A 23,104-nucleotide genomic window follows, 5' to 3' on the forward strand; every position below is an offset into this window, starting at 1 on the left:
AAACTAATGAAAACACTGATGTTTTCATCTTCACCGCAAGGCTAAAACTGATTGGAAAGGCACAGAAACCTCTCAAATATAATAGGGAATTTTGACAGATTGGTATATGGTCGGGGAGACTTCCTGGTTCAGATGTAATACCTGCGGCAGTAGCATTGTGGTAGTATGGTCGGGAAAGCAGCAGGGAAAAATTATTTTGCTAATTCTTTTTTTTTTTTATCTTTTTGCTAAGTACTGCCATTATAGTGTTCACACTGAAATTAAGTTTGCCAAATTTGCTAAAATCCAGTCATGTTCGTAGGGTTACTGAGGTCACTGATCAGGTCTGAAGAGGGCCTTAGTCATGTACTCTGATCCTTATTGTTTAATGACTAAATCATGATGAAATCTAAGTGCTCCATTGGTGCAGAGAGGTAGGCCCTGTTGTGACTACCATCCTACCTACAGTGGTGAAAGGACACGTTAGCAGCTTAACAGTAGTTTTACCAAAGCAGTAACAGCAAGGTGCATCAGACTTTTTTATAAGTGGAGGCCCGATAAAAATGTTACTTTCTGCTTGACTGGCAACCTGTCCAGGGTGTACCCCGCCTCTCACCCGTAGACTGCTGGAGGTAGGCACCAGCTCCTCCGTGACCCACTATGGAAGAAGCGGGTAAAGAAAATGGATGGATGGATGAAATTTTCTCTTGTTCCTGTTTATGTACAAGCTACTGTTGCATTTGGATTAAACCAGTTTCTATAAAAACTCTAGAAAGGCAGCAGTTTATGTAAATGAGCTATTGCTGGGCAATTTTCGTACCATTTGTCATTACCTTGAATTAATTTATTATAAGAATTTTGATTTGTCTTGTGTTGGGATCTTTAGGTTTATTTTTCACTGATGGTTGCATGAGAGCAACAATAAATATTTTGTTGGCTTTCACTGCAATTACGTGCAGTCCCAGCTATATTGCCTATTGCTAAAAAAGACTCAAATGGAGTTTGAAATGCTTTTATCAGCCTTTTTGTCTATGTCTCAATAAATACTGCTCATATTGTGTACCCTAACCCATATTGTGATAAACGTTTAGGTCCATATGGCCCGTCCCCATTTACACAATTTTTTTGCCCACTGACAATCATTCAGACTAATGTGTGCTATAGTGTCTGTTCATCAGTTGTACTTGACATTGGTGTTGTTAAAGATGTTTCAAATGTGATGAATAAAAACCAGCATGATTAAAGTTTGCTTTAATGCCGCAGGTCTTTGTGAGAGATGAGGAAGTCTACAATGGCTCTTCTTAATGTAGAGAGCAGTAGTTCTGATTTGGCTAATTTAAAATTGTCTTTAATGAACTGTTTAAAAAGGTTGCAGAATAGTTTCTCTTCCCTTTAGCTCAAACACAGTATGTTTCTTACTAGGTTGAATTAATGTATGTCTGCAGCCTGGCTATACTGTATTTTATTGCTCATTACGTTGCCATGGGTTTGATTGACAAAATGGCACTGCCAGGAGATTTAAATCCCTACTATTTTCCTCTAACCTGCTATTAGACGTTTATATTCTTAATCACATCTCTTGTCTCTACAGGTCCTTGTTCCAACAGCTTATATATGGTTTGGCTTATCACAGCTGGTTTGTCACAGGTGGGTGGAAGGAGAGTTTTAAATATGCTGTCATTGGACAAGTGCAGAACCTCAGGTTGCCAACATTTCTCTGTGTTCTGCTGATGTTGCAGATGAGGTGGATGCAGAAGGAATGGAGTCAAAAGAGAGGAGCTGTGTGATGATCCAAACCCAGTACTACTTCAGTAACCTCAGCAACACCTACAACATTCTCCAAGACTGTGGCAACTGTTCCAGGTCATGCATATGTTCTCCCATGCAAATCATATGACAGACATTGTGCTGTGACAGAAGGACAGTTAGCAAGCAGCCTCAAAAACGCTGTAGATTGTAAACCTGCGTCGTTTTTAATGAAATAGTAGCATTATTGGCTAAATGAGCCTTGTAAGGCTGTCTCATAAATCTTGCTGATCCATTAGCAAATGAGTGCAACATGCAAGCAAGCAGAGGGAGGTTGTTGACAAAGCTGTTTTTTTTACTGCAGGCTGATTCATGCCAAGAGGATAAACAACACCAACTTGCTGTTTGTGGTAGCAGAAAAGCTGCCATGCAGCACCTGCGAGATAGAAGATCTTTCCCAGGACAAGGAGGAGTGTATCCTTTTCATATTTTACACACCAGCTGGTGCAATAACAAACCTCCATCTCTTTCGTAGCTGTTGGGTTTTTTATTGTTCGAATATTTTAAATGTTCCTTAGTTAAGTAATAAATCAGTCAAGGAGGAAAATCCATGTGAAGAAATGACGGCAGCACGGTATCGAAAAGGACCTTCCACCTGCTTCGACAGCAACATAGCTGTAAGAGTTTCAGATGTCATTCATTTCCACAGTTAAGATTTATTCAGTCTGCTAGTTTTACTGCATTTGTACTGGGTTATTAAGGACAGCCAGACAATAATATATTTGGAAAATTAAAAAAATCCATTATTGGAATATAAAACTGTACATCTTATTACTTCGTAACAAAATCATGTAAATAACCAGCTGATTAATTATTTCCTCAACACACTAGCTTAATTTGATCCAAGAAAGCATGCAGTCTCCTACTGCAAATATGCTTTTTTTGTCCCAAATGTGTATGAATCCACAGATGAAAATAGTCCCTAAAAATCCATGATACAAACAGCAGAGCCAAGTTCACATGTTCCAGAAAATAAGCAATATTTAAAGCAACAATTATGTTTTATCATGATAACCTGTGTTTAAAGGTTTCTGACAACTATGAAATCCCTTTGTTATAGGTTCAGTTGACAACTTAATTGTAAAAGAAATTATGTAAGCTGTCTCCTCTAAAGGAAGTACATGTGTTGACATGTGATTGAACAGAACACATTAAAAAACGGTGTAAGCTAAAGCTGGCCTCATTCTTTTAGCATATTTTCAATCATGCACTGTGGGACGCTTAAAGACCACCCACTCTTCCGCTTTAAGAATAGAGAAATAAATTTAAAAACAACAATAACTAATGAAGTCACTGATAGGAATTGAGGTACAATCCATCAGATCGTTCAGGATGCGTACCTTGGCAGGTATCTCATCTTCCCAGGTCTTGATCCAGGCTTGAGTAAAATCCTAACAAAGTTCTGCTGACTGAAAAGAGAGATGAAACAGTTTTGCATTTACACCTTATATATTTAAACAGGATTTACTTTCATGTTTTTTCTTGCTAATCAAGGTGTAGGTGTCAGAATGTCACCACACATCAGTCGGTCTAATGAAAGCTACTTTATGCATAATAACACAGCATTTCCTGAGGAAAAGGAATATATCGGTTACGGTTGAATAGTCAAAAGTAAAAGTTGTTAAAGAAATTTGTCAGCACTTAGGAAAATGAATCTGTGATGTGGGTCTACAGCACTAAAACAACAGATGTACTTAGGCTTATTTATTTGCTCCCATGGTAAATATAAAAAAAAAAAAAGCCTTAAGGTACTACTTTTGTTGCAGTAGTATAATATCACAGAAAATGTTTGACAATCCTTTAATTTAAATACATGTTAGCAGGGCAAATAAACCCAAGTTCAGAAATAATTGTTTTTTTAAGTGCTGCGGCCAAAATTATTGAAACCCCCAAACAACTCCTAAAAAATTATTTTAAGGCATTTTTTCATTTATAATTTACTGTTTTATGTTGATCAAAGTCTCAAGAAACGTTTGACTAGTAATCCACACTCACCGGCCACTTTATTAGGTACACCTGTCGAACTGCTGGTTAACGCAAAAATTGGCAGCAACTCAATGCATTTAGACATGTAGACATGGTGAAGACGATCTGCTGCAGTTCAAACCGAGCATCAGAATGGGGAAGAAAGGTGATTTAAGTGACTTTGAACATGGCATGGTTGTTGGTGCCAAACGGGCTGGTCTGAGTATTTCAGAAACTGCTGATCTACTGGGATTTTCACGCACTACCATCTCTAGAGTTTACAGAGAATGGTCCAAAAAACAGAAAATATCCAGTGAGCGGCAGTTCTGTGGTCGCAAATGCCTTGTTGATGCCAGAGGTCAGAGGAGAATGGCCAGACTGGTTCGAGCTGATAGAAAAGCAACAGTAACTCAAATAACCACCCGTTACAACCAAGGCATGCAGAAAACCATCTCTGACGCACAACACGTCAAACCTTGAGGCGGATGGGCTACAGCAGCAGAAGACCCCACCGGGTGCCACTCCTGTCAGCTAAGAACAGGAAACTGAGGCTACAATTCACACAGGCTCAACAAAATTAGACAATAGAAGATTGGAAAACGTTGCCTGGTCTGATTAGTCTCGATTTCTGCTGCGACATTCGGATGGTAGGGTCAGAATTTGCCATCAACAACATGAAAGCATGGATCCATCCTGCCTTGTATCAACGGTTCAGGCTAGTGGTGGTGGTTGTGTAATGGTGTAGGGGATATTTTCTTGGCACACTTCGGGCCCCTTAGTACCAATTGAGCATCGTGTCAATGCCACAGTCTACTTGAGTATTGTTGCTGACCATGTTCATCCCTTTACGACCACAGTGTACCCATCTTCTGATGGTTACTTCCAGCAGGATAATGCGCCATGTCATAAAGCACGAATCATCTCAGACTGGTTTCTTGAACATGACAATGAGTTCACTGAACTCAAATGACCTCCACAGTCACCAGATCTCAATCCAATAGAGCAACTTTGGGATGTGGCGGAACGGGAGATTCGCATCATGAATGTGCAGCTGACAAATCTGTAGCATCTGTGTGATGCTATCAGGTCAATATGGACCAAACTCTGAGGAAGGGTTGCAGTACCTTGTTGAATCTATGCCACGGATGATTAAGGTAGTTCTGAAGGCAAAGGGGGGTCCAATCTGGTACTAGTAAGGTGTACTTAATAAAGTGGCCAGTGAGTGTATGACTTCCTGTTTTTGGGGGGTAAAAATATATGACGCAGAGGTTTGTTTATATTAGCCACTTTTCAAAATAGTAGGATTTGATGCTGTATTCACACATTGCCTCACTCAGCGTTTTTTATAGATGTATTATTAAGTAGCTGACTTGTTCATAACAGTACTTCTCCCTGAACACTTTTCATAAATGTCAACTTGAAAGTAATTAACGGAAATGTTGATTAAATAGATTCACATACAAATCTCAAACATGCAAGGAAAAGGGAGAGGTAATTTCTGAAGATTAGTCCAGCTAATTTGGTCAAAATTGGCCCACTAATGAAAAGCACTTACTTCAGGCCATAATAAGGAACTGTTTTATATTTACATTCAGTATTTTGGAATATAAAAGATGTGTAAGTCTGATATATTTTTTGTCCTTTTGCAGGAGAACACATCAGACTGTGGAAGAGGTCACTCCTTCCGTCCGCCCCTCTACACCCTGCTGCTCATTCAGCTGCTCCTGCTTTATCCAGCTCTCAGCCCCCATGATCACTCTCTGTTACATTAACTTCATTCTACTCCAGCTCTCTTCATCCTCGCTTCCTTACCTTAAAATTTGCCCCCCACCCCCATCTCCTGTCCTCCTTACCTGTGTCCTGCTGTTGTTTTAGTCATAGTTAATTACGGGACTTCACGTCACAGTTAGCTGGAAGCCCCGGAGTGCAGCACCACCCAGCTCGGACACTGGATGTTTTTTTCCTCAGCCCGCTTAACCTACATCTACAGGCCGAGCTGTTGGTGCAGGACCATCAAAGCACCCCAGAAAAGAGAAAACAACCCCCTTCTTATCCAAATACCACCATTATCTAGAAAAGGGAGAGATCCTGACATAGACTGGAGATTTGAGGCTGCCTGTCTGCCCTCCTCCTCCAACGGCCGGACTTCTTCTTCTCCTTCATCTCAGAGTCTCACCATCTGCCTCTCGTAAGGCTGTGGACCATCCAGCCAGTTATACCACCATAGATAACAAGAAAAAAAAAACAAGTATTCAAAATGTCAAGTATTACCTGCTAAAGTGATGAGTATTCCAAACACGCTGTATGCTTAGGATTTAATTTGAAAAGAAAGTTAAGTGTTAACCTAAAATGCGCTATATCTACTTGCCAAAATGAGATATATTTTCACGTGGTCTTATTTTTTTTTTTGCCAAAAACACAAAGAGGAAACCAGATTTAGATTCACAGCAGCTGAGTTCTGATTCACTTTGTGCAGCTCTAACTAACAGAAGTCCACTAGAGAGTATTATTGTAATTACATGACGGAAAATCACATTTTTCTTAAAGTGTTCATGATAGTTTGTCAGTGCTAGAGCTTTCTGGCTCGCAGAACCTTGGCTGTAAAATCTGAATCCGCGTTCGGTTGCTGCAGGAACATTGTTGATGTTGTGAGGTATTACTCTCTTTTACGATCAATCGAACCATTCTGACCTCGAAAAAAAGAAGAGAAAAATCTCACCTCTTAAAGAAAAAGTACTTCACCAATGCTCCGAATCACAGTTGTTGCAGTGTGTATGTGGTTGTGTCTGACTCAAAGCCTTTCTTTGGGAGGGGCCAGTCATGTTTGATTTTACTTTTGACTGACACTGTTCAATCTGTAAAACCATCTGCTGCTGGGGGTTAGGGGCTTATTGTTATTTTCTGTGGTGAAGAAGGGGCCACTAATTATGGTGATCACGTACAGTAGTAGTCACAGTTTGTTCTTTAACCATTGCCATGTGTTAATTTTCTTTATAATAATTATTATTATTATTTCAGACTCCCACGTTTAGGAGCCACTCTGTTTCATAGTGCCTTTACGCACTTTGTTTTGGCTGTATAAGAGTGAAGTAACTGTATAGTACCCATGTTTGAGGCTTTGGACGCTACAGGAGACTGAATCTGTCGGTTGACGCTGTAGAATTAGCTTTACACTGAGCCACCACGCTGACCGGCTCCGCTTAATGTCCTTTCCCCCTCCAGAGCCTCCTGTCTGCCGTCACATGGGGATTACTATACAGTTCCTTTACAAAACCATGTATAGAGCTATGATACACTATCGATATACAGCAACTTAACTGGCCATAGTGTGTTCTTAGGGCCACCTGACTGCTATCGTTCTGCCTGGTTTGTGTGTGTTTGTGTGTGTGCGCGTATGTGCATTTGTTTTGAAAGCCCTCGAAAGGATCGTCGATGATGTTGCCGTGTTTGGGTGTGGCGGTGATATTTGAGTTAGCACAACTGTTTCTTACTGTTTCAGTGTTGCAGCAGAGAAAATCCAGTGTTGTGGTGGAGAAATAAACAAAAGGATCCACCTATAAAGTTCTGGTCATGAGTTTACATGTAGTTACAATGGGTTTTATTGTCATATTAAATGTGGCATTTTACTGACACATTTGAATCGTTCCTAGAATCATTACACGACATACAACTTCAGTGACGCTGAACAAATAAGAATCGCATGCTCAAGCTTAAATGTATTGCTGATCTTCACTTCTCCACACATGGTCCAAATTTTACACACAGGCTCAAATGTTTTATTTGGATAAACGTAATATTTGTACAAGCTTCTGGCTGGAAATGGACCACTCTTCTTGTCAACGTTGGTGGAGTTCATTTAAATGTATTGGTTTTCTGCAATAATCTTGACTTTTAAACATAGACGACAATTTTCAACATGGTTGACTTTGGGAACCCGATTCAGAAAGCAGTAACCCTTCCAAAACTAGCTTTGATGTGTGTTTGGGATCGAGTTCCAAGTTTCAATGTATTTAATCTCAGTTGTCATTGAAATATCAATGTGTGCAAAATCTTAATAGCAAAAGACTGACTGCATGCGATGTTGGATGCTATGTATTCAGTCTCTTCTTGTCATTAAAATAAGTAGCCATTTGGATGGACTATCACTGTCCTTTTTGCTCACTTTTGATCTAGATCTTATTGACCAAGATGCTAAAGCTCGGAGAGAGAAATGTGGACATAATGATGATGGAAAAGCAAGGGAGCTGTGAGGAAAATGTTGGTTAGTCGCAATCGATAGCATTGAAAATCATTTAAATATTCAACTAGAATGTCCGGATGTCATGTTTTCCTTGTACTGTGCAGCCCTACATCTGACCAAAACAGTCTCTCTTAGATGAAAGAAATTTGCTAGTAATTTCAAGAACAACACAGGAACCACCAAAGCTCAAGCCTATCATAATCTTGAATATGCAACACCAATGTCGCTGCTAGCAAGTTTTACATCCGCATGGACTGAAAGAATCCCGAGCTCCAAAATGAAAACCCTCAAGCTTGAAGACACAAATGTCTTCAGGAGGAAACATTTTCTGGTCAGACATAACCAAGAGTGAGCTTTTTGGCCTCAATGACAGGAAGTATTTTTGCACAGTCAAGGAAAAGCTATCAAACCTCAAAACAATTTACCAAAATTGAAGCGTAATGATGGAGACATCATGCAACAATCAGGTAGCGGGACTACCTTACATCTTACTGTAATCCAGTACATTAGCATTGTTCACATCAGCAACAACAATGAACAGCTAGATCACTGATAACTTGGAAACATATTGATGTTTCAAAGACGATCCCAAACACACATCAGAACTTGTTTTTCAATGGATGAAGCAGACCAGTTTCTGAAATAGCATCCACCTCTGTCCTTTGAAAATGTGTAGTCTATGCTTAAAACCTGGATCTGTGCCACGAAACCAACTGTTTATATATAGTTCTACCAATTCTGCCAAGAGGAGTGGTCACATATCCAACCAGGATTATGTCTGGACCTTGTTAATGGTTGAGAGGCAACTTGTCCACATGTGGAAGAAATAAATACAGGAAAAAAAATCTATTAGAAATTAAATTCAAGAGATCCACACAGACCATATGTTTATGTTAACCTCTGACCAGAACTGTAGGTGCCACTCTATTTAAATGTTAATACAGAGGAGAAGAAGAATGTGTAGTTTATTAGTGCAAAAGAGTTATAAACGCTTCTTTAAATGCCTTAGTGTTATTCAGTGAGGAGCTTTGATTCCCCACTTAAACCCTGTTTCTCATGGAAATCCTAACTGATTCTAAAATACTCCCTCTGCAGACTTTTCTTAGTGTTATGCATTAAGGGGCTCTGAGCTCAGTTTTTTTTTTCCTGATGAATTGTTGATCGATGCATGTCTGCATTAACAATGCTCGAGTGCAGGTGGGAGATTTCCTATTTTTAAAGCCCCTGACCTTGGATGTTCACACCCACTCAGATCCTGCTGAATAGCTCAGGTGGGAATGAGTCACGCAACAGTTTGAACCTTAACCACACACTTTGTACAGTCGTTGGTACAATGTCATGTGACAAATCATGCTGGCACAGTAACTGCAGCTCAGCTCTTTGTAAATCTGAGAAAACACAAAAAAAGAGACTGGTAAAGGAGCTAAATTTAAAGAAGTGTCTTTCCAATTTGATGCAGTTTTACTTTTCTGGCATTTGTTTGTCTCTGTCCTGTGCCATTAATTCTGTCTGTAATTCCCTATTTCAACTGTTTGTAAATGAACGCTAAACACGTGCCTGTGGAAATGTACCTCCTTCTACTTCCTCTCTTTCCAGGATCCGTACACTAAATATGAAAACCTATACTTTGTGCACCTGCACTGAGACATTTTTGCACACACACCTGTAAGCAGACCTGGTAATGACACTTATTTGGACCCATTTGGGGAGATGTTGAACAGGTGGGTGGACGAAGGGCTGGGACGTCAGTTCCTAGGAGTTTTCTGCAGGGTTCCAACTGATTTCAAAATTTCCATACTTTTCCAGACCTTGATTTATGGATTTTTCTGGTGTTTTTTTGCAACCTTCGAACATTTGAGTACAAAACCTTAACCTCGAATTCCCCAAATCATTAAACAACATAATACAGAATTTGGATTCTGGCTTTTTAAGGCTTTTTGGGCACCTGGACTATCTTAGATTAGCAACATTTGAAAATCTATTTAAACTTGGAGTAGTTAGATCTGGACTACATTATTATTTACTAAATCCAGATTCTTTAATGCACAGATTCTAATCTGTGCTACCTTCTTGAGGTCCAAGGATGAGGTCTTGAGGCCAAAAAAGCAGTAAAATTGCCCAATTTATTTAGTGAATGAATGTTCCTTTATTTGCTGGTTCTTTGTAACACGTCAATGAACTTAGACAAATACCCATGTTGAATCGTGGCAAATCAAACATAAAAAGGAGAATAAGTATTAAAAGCATTTTTCTCAGTAAATATGTTGTTCTAATTGAACTATTGACCTGACATTCTCTCTGGATGACAATAAGAACCCAAATAATCCACACATACAAAAATGAATAGCACAGGAAATAAGTATAGAACATTCTTGCTAAAACGTGTTTAATACATTTATAACGAACAAGGCCTTACTTTTGTTGGCATTGAAAGCGTCAAGACATCGCAAAACTGCCGCATGCATTGCTTGGGTATGATTTTGATCCACTCTTCTACACAAACTGACTTCAGATCTTGAAGGTTCTGCAGCCCTCTTCTATGCCCGCTCATCTTCGGTTTGTTCTATAGATTTCAGTTGGACTCGGGTGATTGACTAGGTCATTCTGCCTGCCTTATTTTTTTTTCTGAGACTAATCTCATGTGCTCGTGACTGTGTTTGGGGTCATTGTCTTTCTGAAAAATCCATAATTTCATCTTCAGACGGACATTTCTTCATTCAACCCTCCTTCAGTTATATGAAGTCTGTCAAAACCATATGCTAACAAACTTTATTGTTGGTCTACTGAAGAGAGTGAATTTTTGTCTCATCTTGGCAGACTCTTTTCTCCCAGAATTTTATTAACTTTGCCAAATGTTACACAACAAATTTTATACAAGCTTCAACATATGTTTTCTTTAGCAGTGGAGTCTTGTGAAGGGAGCATAAATAGAGAAACAACTGAAACAACTGTACCTGCTAATTCTAGGTCTTTCAGAAGCTCTTTGTGAATAATTCTTGTCTTTTGGTCAGTGCTTCTGATTATTCTTTTATCTCCTCTGTGAGAAACCTGGTGAGGAGCACATGGTAATGATTGATGTTTGATTAAATGATTTTCTTTCTACTTATTAATCATGGCTCTTATGGTGCTGAATGGGATATTGTAGAAGTTTGGAAATACAGCAGTAACCAGTACCTTTAGTATATTTTGCTACAATAAAGCTAAGAATGTCTTGAGAGCGCTCTTTGCATCATGGGATTCTTCTTGTACAATACTATGGTAATGAGAAAACCTTTTAAAAGACCATTAGTTAGGCTTATCCCAGCTAATATTAATTTGCACCAACAGGGGGCAGGATTTCTTTATAGTCATCAACATGTAGACGCTGTGACATTCCAGGTTTCTTACATTATTTATTAATTCATTTGTGTTCATTTATTTGTATGTGTGGATTAATTGGATTCTTACTGACATCTGTTGCAAACTTCATGTCAATAGAGCGATGAGAAAAATATTTAGTCAGAAAATGGTTGAGATGTTCAGTACTTATTTTTACCCACCATAAATATAACATAATAATAATAATAATATTTAAATATAATTCTTTTTTTTTTTTACTTCAAATAATGGTATAAGGAATGAAGTCTGGAAACTAGCATTTTCCTTGCTTCATTGTCTTATTGCAGACATGGACAATGATCAACACATCCCATAATTTTGCAGCTTTTTCTTGAGACTGCATAGGAACCTTGTTTCTGTGAGCAGGTGGGATGTCAAAAGTGAGCTCAGGGAGTGGGTCTCCACAGAGCAGCGGGGGCCTGTTAAGCTTAGGATCACGGACGTATCCTGCAGCACCATGTTGGCGTGCATCCTGACGGGACACATGTATCTGATTTCTCCAGTTTGACAGATTTCTTTTTGCCAAAAACAAAAAAGTAAAAAAAGAAAGAAAAAATATATTAAAATTGGACCAGCTTGGGGATGAGAGGGAGGGGTCAGCTTAAAGACATCAAGCAATGTTTTCATAAAGGGCGTCCCCCCCGCGACCCTCGCTGTCTTTGTGTTGGTGCGTCTCTGTGGGAAAGACGTGCGTATGTGATTCTGTAGTCTGTAGTCTGGTGCTATGTGACCATGTTTGACAAGAGTGTGAAAAAACAGCAACATTTAGAGGAAAAAAAAAGAGTTAATTCAGTCAAAGTTAAAGTGACGTTTAAAAAAATTTATAGGAATACAGCACTGTTGATAAGTCTGAGATCTGATGTCGAAATGGTTTTATTATTATTTTTTTTGTTTATTTATTTTCTGTTTTTGTTTTACTTATTGTACGTGTGTGTGAGCGTGGAGGTTTGTGCGTGTGGAAGGTTTAGCTCCTTTCTTTGGGCACTGGTCCATGTCGCTCCATTCTTTTGTACAGATGAAGCTTAAAAAAATAAAAAAAGAAGAAGAGGGCAAAATTTGTAAAATATTGTGTCTGTGACTCCTTGTAAAATATTTTCAAATTGTTTATTACAGAGAATCAGTTATTAAATAATGTTCATATTTTTCACTTCATCTAACTGTGTGGCGTGTTTGTTAATTTTCAGAAGATGTAGTCACAAATGTGGGCCACAAATGTTCAGTGCCTGTAAATGCAGCTTTATGGATGCAGTTGCAATGAGACAATTGGATGCACACACAAGAAGCAAGCAGCATCTGACTGTTTATTTAACTTCAAGGGTCGATTCAGACCTAAATATGTCTAGTCTGGAGAGATTTCCTTTGAGCAAGGGTTGGGGCTCTGGACTCTGAATCCAGCTATCCCAGTTAAAATCCTAGTAGAACCTTTACTTCTGTTATCTCCCTTTAGCACTGTCCACCAGTAGATTATTTAAAAGATGACCACTCAAAACAGGCTAAAAGCCTAATCGTTAAACTGATGTGTTTGGTGAAGGTTAGTTTTAAGGCTAAATGTGCTTTTTGTGAGTACACCTTACATTATAAAATCACAATGGAATAAAATTTTAATATTTCCAAGTGTAGGAGCCACTTCTGTATCCTTTACTCTAGTTGTGCCACCGAGTCCCCAGTCCTCAAGGGCCAGTGCCCTACAAAGTTTAGATATGTCTCTGGTCCAACACACTAAATGTCGGAATTGTCTCCTCAGCATCAAGTCAAGTTCTAGAGAGCTCTACTAAAGACCTAAACATTTCATTCAGGTGTGTTGATGCACACACACATTTAAACGTTGCGGGACACAGTTCCTTGATGTCTGGAGTCTGTGCTCCTTGGGGTTTAGGTGAGACCTGTTTGCTGGCCAATTAAGTACAGTGATACCATAAACCAAACATTGGTACTTTCCGAATTGGGAGGATGCCAAGTCCTACTGGAAAATAAAATTTCAGCATCTGCATAAATCCTGTCAGCAAAGAGAGGCATGGTGTCCTCTGAAATGTCCTGGTATTTTCCTTACTGACTTTGGACTTGATAAACACAGTGGACAAAAATAAGCAAATAAAATGATTATCACTGACTTTGGAGACTTCACAGTGGACCTCAAGCAACCTGGATTCTGTGCCTCCAAACTCCTCCTACAGACTCTGGGATCTTGACTTCCAAGTGAAATGCAAACTTACTTTAATCCGAAAAAAGGACTTTAGGCCATTAAGCAACAGTCTGGTGGTTTGTCTGCTTAGCTCAGGTAAGATGTTGCTTACATGGTCTCCATTTCAGGTAATCCACGAAGATGTGTTGTTAGAATGTTTCACTGCAGGCATTTTGATTAGAGAAAACAGGCATAAACCTAGGAAGTAACTACTATCACACAGTGAATATCAGTGGTAAAGATGTATGTTTCAAAATAATGTATGAGGTAAATGTAAAATTACAACCAATCATTTGCCAGCTTTAGGTAACCATTTATAATTTTATGGGTCAACAACAGAATGATAGTAGGGGCTGTCAGGTGTTCACTGGGAGTACAATTGATCCTTGGATGCATAGTACAGGACAATGCTCAAAATAATTTGAATAGTATGTCATTATATCACAAAATGTAAGTTTAAGATACATTTCTCAAGGGGAAAAAATATTTTTTTATTTGTTTCAGTGTTTCCATAATAAAGCCATGATACTGAACTGATGAGGATTATAAAGGTTTATTAATTTTTTTGACCCGGCTCACCTAGGGTTACATTTAAAAAAGTAGTTTATGTAATTCTCTTTTTTGTCAGATACCAGAAATTTAAGAAAACGGTCAATATAAGTTAAAACTAAACAAGAAGGAAAAAGGGAAACATTTTCAAAAAACTAATAAACCTTCATGCCTGTAAACAGAGGTTTACCCAGGTCAAATTCAACATTTTCAGTCCGAGTTTAAGTGAAGTGAAGTCATAGGCAGTGCTGGGAAATAAAATACTATCAATAATTTATCAAGAAACAGAAAATGTCAATAACAACGATAAAGGTAGGCTTTAAAATTCAATAAGACCGACAAAACAAGTGGCCTAAAAGGCCGTACATGGCGTCACCATTATATAAGCAATTTTACAAGATGAAGAGAATTGCTTTATTTTCTGGTTGTACTCAAACATATTTGCATTTCTAAACAGCACTGTCAATGGGATTTGTACATGAATATATTGCTAGTTTAGAAAGTGTCATTATTAATACATAAAGTCCTGCAAATCTTATGGAAATTTAGTGTTTAGTCAACAGAACCTCTTTAAAAAATAAAAAGACGTCTGGCTCACAGTGTAAGAGTTCAGCTGTTCCTAAATGGTCAATGGCCTCCACTTGTATAGCGCTTTATCAAGTCCCCAGAAACCCTCAAGTGCTTTACACTACAATTTGTCATCCACCCATTCACACACTGACCATGGTGAGATACAATGTATCCACAGCTGCCACTGACAGCGAGCCAGTGTGCTCCATTAGGTCAAAACCTAATTATCAATGAGATTTGAGGATTTTTAAGACTATTATTCCCTATACTTCATGAAAATACTTAACTGAAAAGAAAGGAAATATAAATAGGAAAGGATAAAGGAGCCCTCCATTTCTTAAACAAATTGTCAAAAGCTACAAAATGTCCAGAACCAATCTTTGGCTCTTTAAAGTACAGCTTGGTTTACTCTATTACCAGGCAACCATCATATAATCCTGTCTGTGTATCAGATACTAGAACAAAATTATTTCAGACATCATCAGGCAAATTGTGAGTTCTGTAAGTTTATTTTATCTCTCTTAAGGTTTTTAATACAAAAAAGAATGCTGTTATTCATTTGGTTACAAACGCGTCGTTCCAGATGTTAAGATTGTACAGTTACTGATACAAACCATACAACAGCAGTAACAGTAAAAAACATTATGGAAAAATAAAGGTATATGTAAGTAATCGGCATTGATCTGGTCATGTTAACCCTGATTGTTAACAGGATAGCTACGAATGGAGAGGCATCACATTGTGGACATTTTTTTAAGTGCTCACAGAGGCCGAGGGCTGGTAATTTTTGGAATTTTATAAATAGACAAACCCTCTTGTGATTTGATTTGCAGGCATCGTTAAACTGTCACAATCACGTAGTGCACGAGGATCTTCACGTGAATGATTAGTTTGTTAGGCTCCTCCGACACCTTCATGTGTTTGTTGGGAATCTCTCTGCTTGAAACAGAGTGAAGAGGCTCACAGAGTAGCGAGAAAGTCAGTAAGAGCTTTGTGCCAGGTGTCTGGGTCGTCCAGGTAACACGGGTGTCCCGCTCCCTTCATCACCACCACTCTGTGATTGGTCAGATTGCTCAGGTTACGGAGCGACACCTCTCCGAGCTGAGTGTCCTGGTCGCCGTAAACAATCAGCGTCGGGACCTGAACACAAAATAGATTTTATATATATATATATATATATATATATACATATATATATTGATGAGCTTCAAGAGGTAGTCATCTGAAATGGTTTTCACTTCACAGGTGTGCCCTGTCAGTTTAAGCAATTGGGAAAACATTGAAAGTGTCCCCAAGTGCAGTCGCAAAAACCATCAAGCGCTACAAAGAAACTGGCTCACATGAGGACCGCCCCAGGAAAGGAAGACCAAGAGTCACCTCTGCTGCAGATGATAAATTCATCCAAGTCACCAGCCTCAGAAATCGCAGGTTAACAGCAGCTCAGATTAGAGAACAGGTCAATGCCACACAGAGTTCTAGCAGCAGACACATCTCTAGAACAACTGTTAAGAGGAGACTGTGTGAATCAGGCCTTCATGGTAAAATAGCTGCTAGGAAACCACTGCTGAGGACAGGCAACAAGCAGAAGAGACTTGTTTGGGCTAAAGAACACAAGGAATGGACATTAGACCAGTGGAAATCTGTGTTTTGGTCTGATGAGTCCAAGTTTGAGATCTTTGGTTCCAACCACCGTGTCTTTGTGCGGCCCAGAAGAGGTGAACTGATGGACTCTATATGCCTGGTTCCCACCATGAAGCATGGAGGAGGAGGTGTGATGGTGTGGGGGTGCTTTGCTGGTGACACTGTTGGGGATTTATTCAAAATTGAAGGCATACTGAATCAGCATGGCTACCACAGCATCATACAGTGGCATGCTATTCCATCCGGTTTGTGTTTAGTTGGACCATAATTTATTTTTCAACAGGACAATGACCCCAAACACACCTCCAGGCTGTGTAAGGGCTATTTGACCAAGAAGAAGAGTGATGGGGTGCTGTGCCAGATGACCTGGCCAGATGACCACAGTCACTGGACCTGAACCCAATCGAGATGGTTTGGGGTGAGCTGGACCACAGAGTGAAGACAAAAGGGCCAACAAGTGCTAAGCATCTCTGGGAACTCCTTCAAGACTGTTGGAAAACCATTTCAGGTGACTACCTCTTGAAGCTCATCAACAGAATGCCAAGAGTGTGCGGACCAGTAATCAAAGCAAAAGGTGGCTACTTTGAAGAACCTAGAACATAGAATATAAGACATATTTTCAGTTGTTTCACACTTTTTTGTTCAGTATATAATTCCACATATGTTAATTCATAGTTTTGATGCCTTCAGTGTGAAGCTACAATATTCATAGTCATGAAAATAAAGAAAACTCTTTGAATGAGAAGGTGTGTCCAAACTTTTGGTCTGTACTGTATATATATATAGCTCACATAATTACCTTGACACTCTGGTACTGCTCTGCAGTGAATTTTTCAGTGCAGATTGGCGCTACAGGGACGTAGGCTCGGATTAGAGGCTGATGCTCCATGAGGAAAGGGAGGGAATACATCCCACTGAGTGACGGACTGATCACCACCACGGGGCTCAAGCTTAACTGTTCACACAATTCCTTCAGGAATGCTGCGGGAGCCAGTTCTCCCACTGCTGCCGGGGCTTTGGCTGACTTGGACTGACCAAGTTCTGAGGACAGATGAACAGGGAGAGGGATGGCAGACTTAGAAAGGACTTAGAGAAAGTAATACCTGTTGAGTGATTCGGGTTTCTTGTTGCTTTAATAGTGTCCTCCTGCAAAATCCTAAAGAACCAGCTCTCCTGGTATTGGCATTTACTTCAAATACAATGTACATTTTTTTTACAGAATATTCAAAACATAGTTCTTAAATATTAATGTGAGGTCCATTTGAAAGCAATTTATGACACAATTTTGATTCATATTTTTCAAATAATTATTTTACTGCCACGTTTTATCTGAAAAAACAGTCTTGCGAGTTTACAGGGAGATGGTAAAGTTGTAAATTCAATGTGTTTATCTAACTTTGTTTTGAATATCAGCCACAAACGATAATTCCTCATAAGAGTCTCGTAAATCTCAGTGACTCTAAGAGACTTCTGAAATTTTCTAAAGAAGAAATTTACAAAGTTTTTCCAACAGATCACGATATTTTTGAACCCACCACTCTTCTTAGTGAATAGTTTGGCACACGTCTTCTTCCCCTTGAAAGCATCTTTTTAGGGATGCCTTCAAACATGAATCGCTGCAACCTCTGATCAGAAAGGACAAGTCAGATCCTTAAATTGTCTCCAGCTTTAGGCCTGTTACTAATCTTCCTTTTTAGCCAAGGTTTTAGAAAAAGTTGTGTATAACCACTTACAGTTGCGTCCTGATTTTAATAGCATTCCTGAAGACATTCAGTCTGGTTTAAATAACAAATAACTTGTTTTTAACCTTAGATCCTACTACAGCCTCTAATGCAGTAAACCACAACGTTCTCCCCTCCTGTCTCATTGTTTGCCCTGTCGTTATACCGGAAGGGACCCCCTCCACTCCCCCTATAGGGTCAAGTTAATAATTATATCAAATTTAGTTCACAACAGAAGTTATTTAAAATTATCTTTCCTATATAAAACAGGTCTATATAGTGTCCTTTTATGAAACAAAAAAAAGGATCTTGTTATTCATGTTATTTTCACAACACTGTTATTTCTGCCACTACGTGGATGTGCCTCTACAATGTTGTGCTCTCCGTATCACCCGCGGCAGAGTTCAACCCCAAGGCACAGACACACGCAACCTTAAATGGCTTCAGTCGTAAATGTAAGATATGAGTTATGAGTTTTTCTGTTTATCAAGAGAATCACTGTTCCCCCTATTGATTGTGGGTACTTCAAGGCTCCATTTTTAATCCAATCCTCTTCTTGTTAATGTTTCCTTTAGAGTCAATTTTTAGAAGGCACAACAATTCATTTAACTGTTTTGCTGATGATCTTTAGATATATCTACCTAATCAAGCAGACTGTTATCTGTTCAGGCCTTGAAAAACTGTTTTAAAGATGAGCTCCTAAATCTTAACAAAAACAAAATTTATTCTGAATCTAATTTAAACTGTAATCAAAGCTATGACAGTGCAACTGACCACATAGACTTCTATTGTCAGCCATTGGCGAGAAATCTTGGTCTAATTTTTGAGTATTATTTTAATTTGGAAAAGCAGATAAGCTCGGTTTCTAGAACAGTTTTTCTTTTTGGACAATAATTTGTGCATTTATTATGTTATATTTAGATTACCATAATTGTCTTTATCTAAGCTTTAATCAGTCGCACTAAGTCGCATTATGAGATTTTCAATGACAAATTTATATCTTCTTAAATGGAAATGTTTGGTACAACACAAAATATTTTTTATTTTATTATTATAGTACGTACGGCCACAAACATCCAGCAACTTTTTACTAAAAAAAAAAAAGACTTTGGCACAACCATTCATTAAACCTGGCTAAATACATGGTTTTTGAAGGAAGTTCTCCTTTATGTTACTGGGAATAGATTAAAAACTTTTCTAGGCCAACATTCAACCTAAAAAGTAAATGTACACCTTTCTTTTATGGAGGCAAACACTTGTTAACCTTTGTCAGACCTACAGTAATTTGTTCTTTTATATGTAGTTTCATTAAAATATAGGATGTTTAATTTATTACTAAGAAGATAAAAAGAAAATAATTCAAATAAAATAATTTTGTGCTTTAAATTGGAAAAAAATGGCCCCTGAGTCCATCTTGGCCATTTTGGCCCCAGTGTAAAGCCTTTACACACCACTGCTCTAAATGGTTTGCCACCATCATACTCGGCAGAGTTTTTACACCATCACACTCCAGCTAGAGCTCTGAGATCCACAAACAAGCTGCTGTAGAACATTCCCAGGTCCAGATTCAAAACCAGAGGTTACAGAACCTCCCAGCCTGATCTGTGGAACGCTCTGTGGAACAACCAACCTTTGCCGGGTATAAGCTGCTCAGACCACGAATCATTTTGAATCTGCTTAAAACTAATTTGTTTTCACCAGTTTTTAGTAGTAAATGAAGACGCCATGTTAACGTTTTGGTGTTATATTAGTTGTTCTAACTATAGTGATATGGTATTGTATTTTATTAATGCTTCTACATGACCATTTACTCTTACCATTTAACTTTAGTCAATGGCAAACTGCTTAAATAAACTTTGATTGATTGAGTGACTGATCTGCCAAACCATCCAGAGGTGTGCGTGAGTTTGTTCACGTTGGACACACCTGGCAGGTCGAGGGCGACCGCTCGGAAGCCGGCTTTGGCCAGAGTCTCCAGAGTGCCAATGTTGAGCCAGTTCTTCGATGAGAAACGGATACCATGAAGAAGAAGAACCGACATCTTTGCGTCTCCCGTGGACGGCTCGCTTAGTCTGTAGAAAAGCGGAGCTTTGCAGATCTCCACCCGCACGCTGCCTTCGCTCATCTTAACAGCTGACATCCTGGAGAGAAAGAGCAGCGCTTAAACTACTGAAATCAAGCTGAACTGAACAGAAAAACAGACTCTTACAACTTTATGTTGCATCTGTACATTAACCTCTCTGAAACAGGGGTGGGTAATTCTGCTTCTCCAAGTTTTACATGTTTCTGCTGCAACACACCAAACTGAATGGCTCAAATATCTCTTCAGCTGGTCACCAAGTTCTGCAGGAACCTGTCAGTGGCTGAAGCGTTTAAATTTGCAGGAAACATCTAAACATGCAGAATTGCAACCATCCAGGAGGATCTTTCTGTAATTTATTTTATTGCCAGCTTTTGAAACAAAACTCAATATAAAACAAAAAATATCTTAAAACTAATAAGAGGTCACCAATCCTAATAAACTGGTGACCTCTGTATTTTTTTAATCATATAGCCACAAAGATTTTTTGAAATGCATGTGACATACCAATGCTTGAGATTAGTTCCCCTTACCTCTAATAATAACAATTTCGAAGCACAGCTCTGTGAAAAGGCATTTGCCCCCTCACACATTTTAAATGTTTCAGATCTTCAAGCAGATTTTAACCTAAGTACAATAAGCATTTTTCATTGATGGTTTCCTTTATTAACAAAAGAAAAGCTAACCAAACCTCCCTGGCCTTATGTGAAAATGTAATTGTTCATTTAATTGGAATGTATGTACCTGACTTTTGTTAAGAACCTTGAGACGACGTGTTGTGAATTGGCGCTATATAAATAAACTGAATTTAATTTAATTTAACCTGAAAACTGTATGTGCAACAACTCCAATCAATTCTTTGTGATAACGGTCAATGAGTCTTTTACATCGCTGTGAAGGAATTTTGGCCGACCTATTTTTGCAGAGTTGTTTCATTTCAGCCACAATGAAGGGTTTGAGCATTAATAGCCTGTTTGAGGTCATCCTACAGGATTATGATCTAAATTAAGTGAAGACATAGACAAGGCCAGTCTAAAACTTTTATCATTTTTTATTTGTTTTTTAGCAACTCACAGGTAGATGGGCTATAAATTACTATTCTGCTGCATGACCCAAGTGTAATTATGCTCATCCAGGAGGTTTTGTGACCTCCTGGATGAATCGACTATGTGGTCTGAGTGATTTTGATAGGCTGACCACTGTTGCATGTTTTTCACATAAGTGAACAATGGCTCTCACTGGGGTTAGCTGCAGTCCCAAAGCTTCAGAAAATGCTTTGGAACTTTTTCCAGGTTGATAGAGATCAGCTAGTCTCTCATCTGTTCTTGAAGTTCTTTAGATTGGGGCATGATGTGTTGTTAGAGATATTTTAACTATTAAAAGGGCCTTATTGGTTTCAGACACAGCTAGCTTTCAAATGACTTAATTTGAAAATTGCTGTTTTTATTTACTCATGTTTTCATGTCAAATGTCAAAATCAGTTTATGATCTGAAATATTAAAAATGTGACAAAAAAGCAAAGACATAAAACAAAATCTAAGGTGGCGAATACTTTTCAGCAGCACTATAGATCAGTTAAGACCCCAGGGAAATAAAATTATGAAATTTAGCAAAAAATAGGCTAAAAATTAAAAAGTGTTAACATTTAATGCATGATTTGGAGAGCCGTTTTAATTCCAAATTAAATAAACAAATACTGTTAATACTGTTATTAATAAAGTTTGAAAGAATATTCCATTAAATAAATATATGTCCCCATAAATAAAATAAAATAAATAGTTTTAGCTTATTTAGTCACTTATTCATTTACTTCTAGAATTCTTTTTATTGATTTTATAGTGGTGTTTTATTTTGTGATATTTTTATTTAGGCTACATTACCTTTTTCAGGTACTTTTATTTTTTAATTTCGTTTTCATTTTAGACCCGCCACACAGAGAAAACCCCGCCTCCTCATTTAAATGTAAAAACATGAGTTAAAAAATAAAAGCCCCTGAAAAAAGTAAAGTAGCTTTACAAAATAAAAGTGTCACAAAATTAAACACCGTTATGAACTGAATAAATAAATTAATCTTGAAGTAAAGTAAATAAACTTTGAAGTAAATAAATAAATAAATAAATACATTTAAAGAAATAAATAAATGACTAAATAAGCGACACATTTATTTTTTATATTTATTTTGTTTTATTTCATGGATACATTTATTTATTTGATGGAATCTTTATTCAGTTTATTAATAAGTATTTTCTTTATTTAATTTTGAATGAAACGGCTCTTCATGGGGAGCACAGGTCAACACTTGTCTTTCAAGGACAGAAAGACACCAGAATCCATGTTAGTGGCGTCAAACAGCAAATTACAAAAGCTCTGAGAAGTTTTAGGACGCCTGTTGGGACTGCATTAAAAACTAAAGTATTTCCGCCTATACAACAGAGAAGCAACTACGTTAAAGTGTTATCCTGCTGATTTTTAAGGGTTTGGCAATAAAAGCAGGGTTTGCAGATTACCCGCCGTGCAACATAACACCTTCTGACTACTTTAATTCTAAACGAATTGCAGCATATATTGAATCTAAGTGCACCTTTACCTTTGCTTTATGCTTCAATTTATTTATCATCCAAAAATCTTTCTTTCTGTTGTTTGCAGCCGACGTGTAATAATTTCACAGTGAAGAAGTTTGCAGCTTTTCAGGGAGTTTGATCAAAGTCCACCATAGCTCATTTTACATTGACTTCGCGTTATTTGCTCCATGGTAATGAACAGCACAGTGATATTGTGAATATTTTCTTACCCGAACGCCTCCAGCGATGATTTCTCGATTATTCAGAGAAAAATAAAAACAATGTAAACAGCGAAGCAGCTGCAGTTTCACTTTAACTCCCGGAAAATAAGAAGAAAGAGGAAAAACAAAAACTGCTGAAACTGCTCTACTGACCCCTAGCGTCTATCTGAAGGACAGCAGTCAGCCTGCAGCCAGAGCACAGGCTGATGTG

At 38.2% G+C, this 23,104-nt stretch overlaps 2 protein-coding genes across 6 annotated transcripts in view; one reads left to right on the forward strand and one right to left on the reverse strand.

The window, feature by feature from the left end:
* Positions 1–12,520, forward strand: part of cacna2d2a (calcium channel, voltage-dependent, alpha 2/delta subunit 2a) — a 269,412-nt gene extending 256,892 nt beyond the window's left edge. For all 4 annotated transcript variants that reach the window (XM_047346803.1, XM_047346805.1, XM_047346804.1 and 1 more), the window contains 5 exons: positions 1,571–1,626; positions 1,719–1,842; positions 2,090–2,199; positions 2,320–2,402; positions 5,400–12,520. In XM_047346803.1, the coding sequence (XP_047202759.1) occupies positions 1,571–1,626; positions 1,719–1,842; positions 2,090–2,199; positions 2,320–2,402; positions 5,400–5,522 (496 nt within the window). In that variant the 3' untranslated portion in view covers positions 5,523–12,520. The remainder of the gene's footprint in view (positions 1–1,570; positions 1,627–1,718; positions 1,843–2,089; positions 2,200–2,319; positions 2,403–5,399) is intronic.
* A 2,639-nt stretch (positions 12,521–15,159) lies between these two features.
* Positions 15,160–23,044, reverse strand: abhd14b (abhydrolase domain containing 14B). 2 transcript variants are annotated; one of them, XM_047346652.1, is made up of 4 exons: positions 22,903–23,044; positions 19,958–20,172; positions 17,110–17,351; positions 15,160–15,809 (listed from the first exon to the last, which is right to left on the reverse strand). In XM_047346652.1, the coding sequence occupies exons 2-4, from the start codon at positions 20,169–20,171 to the stop codon at positions 15,630–15,632; spliced, it is 636 nt and encodes a 211-aa protein (XP_047202608.1). In that variant the 5' UTR covers position 20,172; positions 22,903–23,044; the 3' UTR covers positions 15,160–15,629. The 2 variants fall into 2 exon arrangements, with proteins under 2 accessions (XP_047202608.1, XP_047202609.1); XM_047346653.1 differs by lacking the exon at positions 22,903–23,044 and adding an exon at positions 22,699–22,810.
* Positions 23,045–23,104: the final 60 nt, after the last annotated feature.

This window comes from Girardinichthys multiradiatus, chromosome 20 (assembly GCF_021462225.1).
Source record: "Girardinichthys multiradiatus isolate DD_20200921_A chromosome 20, DD_fGirMul_XY1, whole genome shotgun sequence".
Lineage (NCBI taxonomy): Eukaryota > Metazoa > Chordata > Actinopteri > Cyprinodontiformes > Goodeidae > Girardinichthys > Girardinichthys multiradiatus.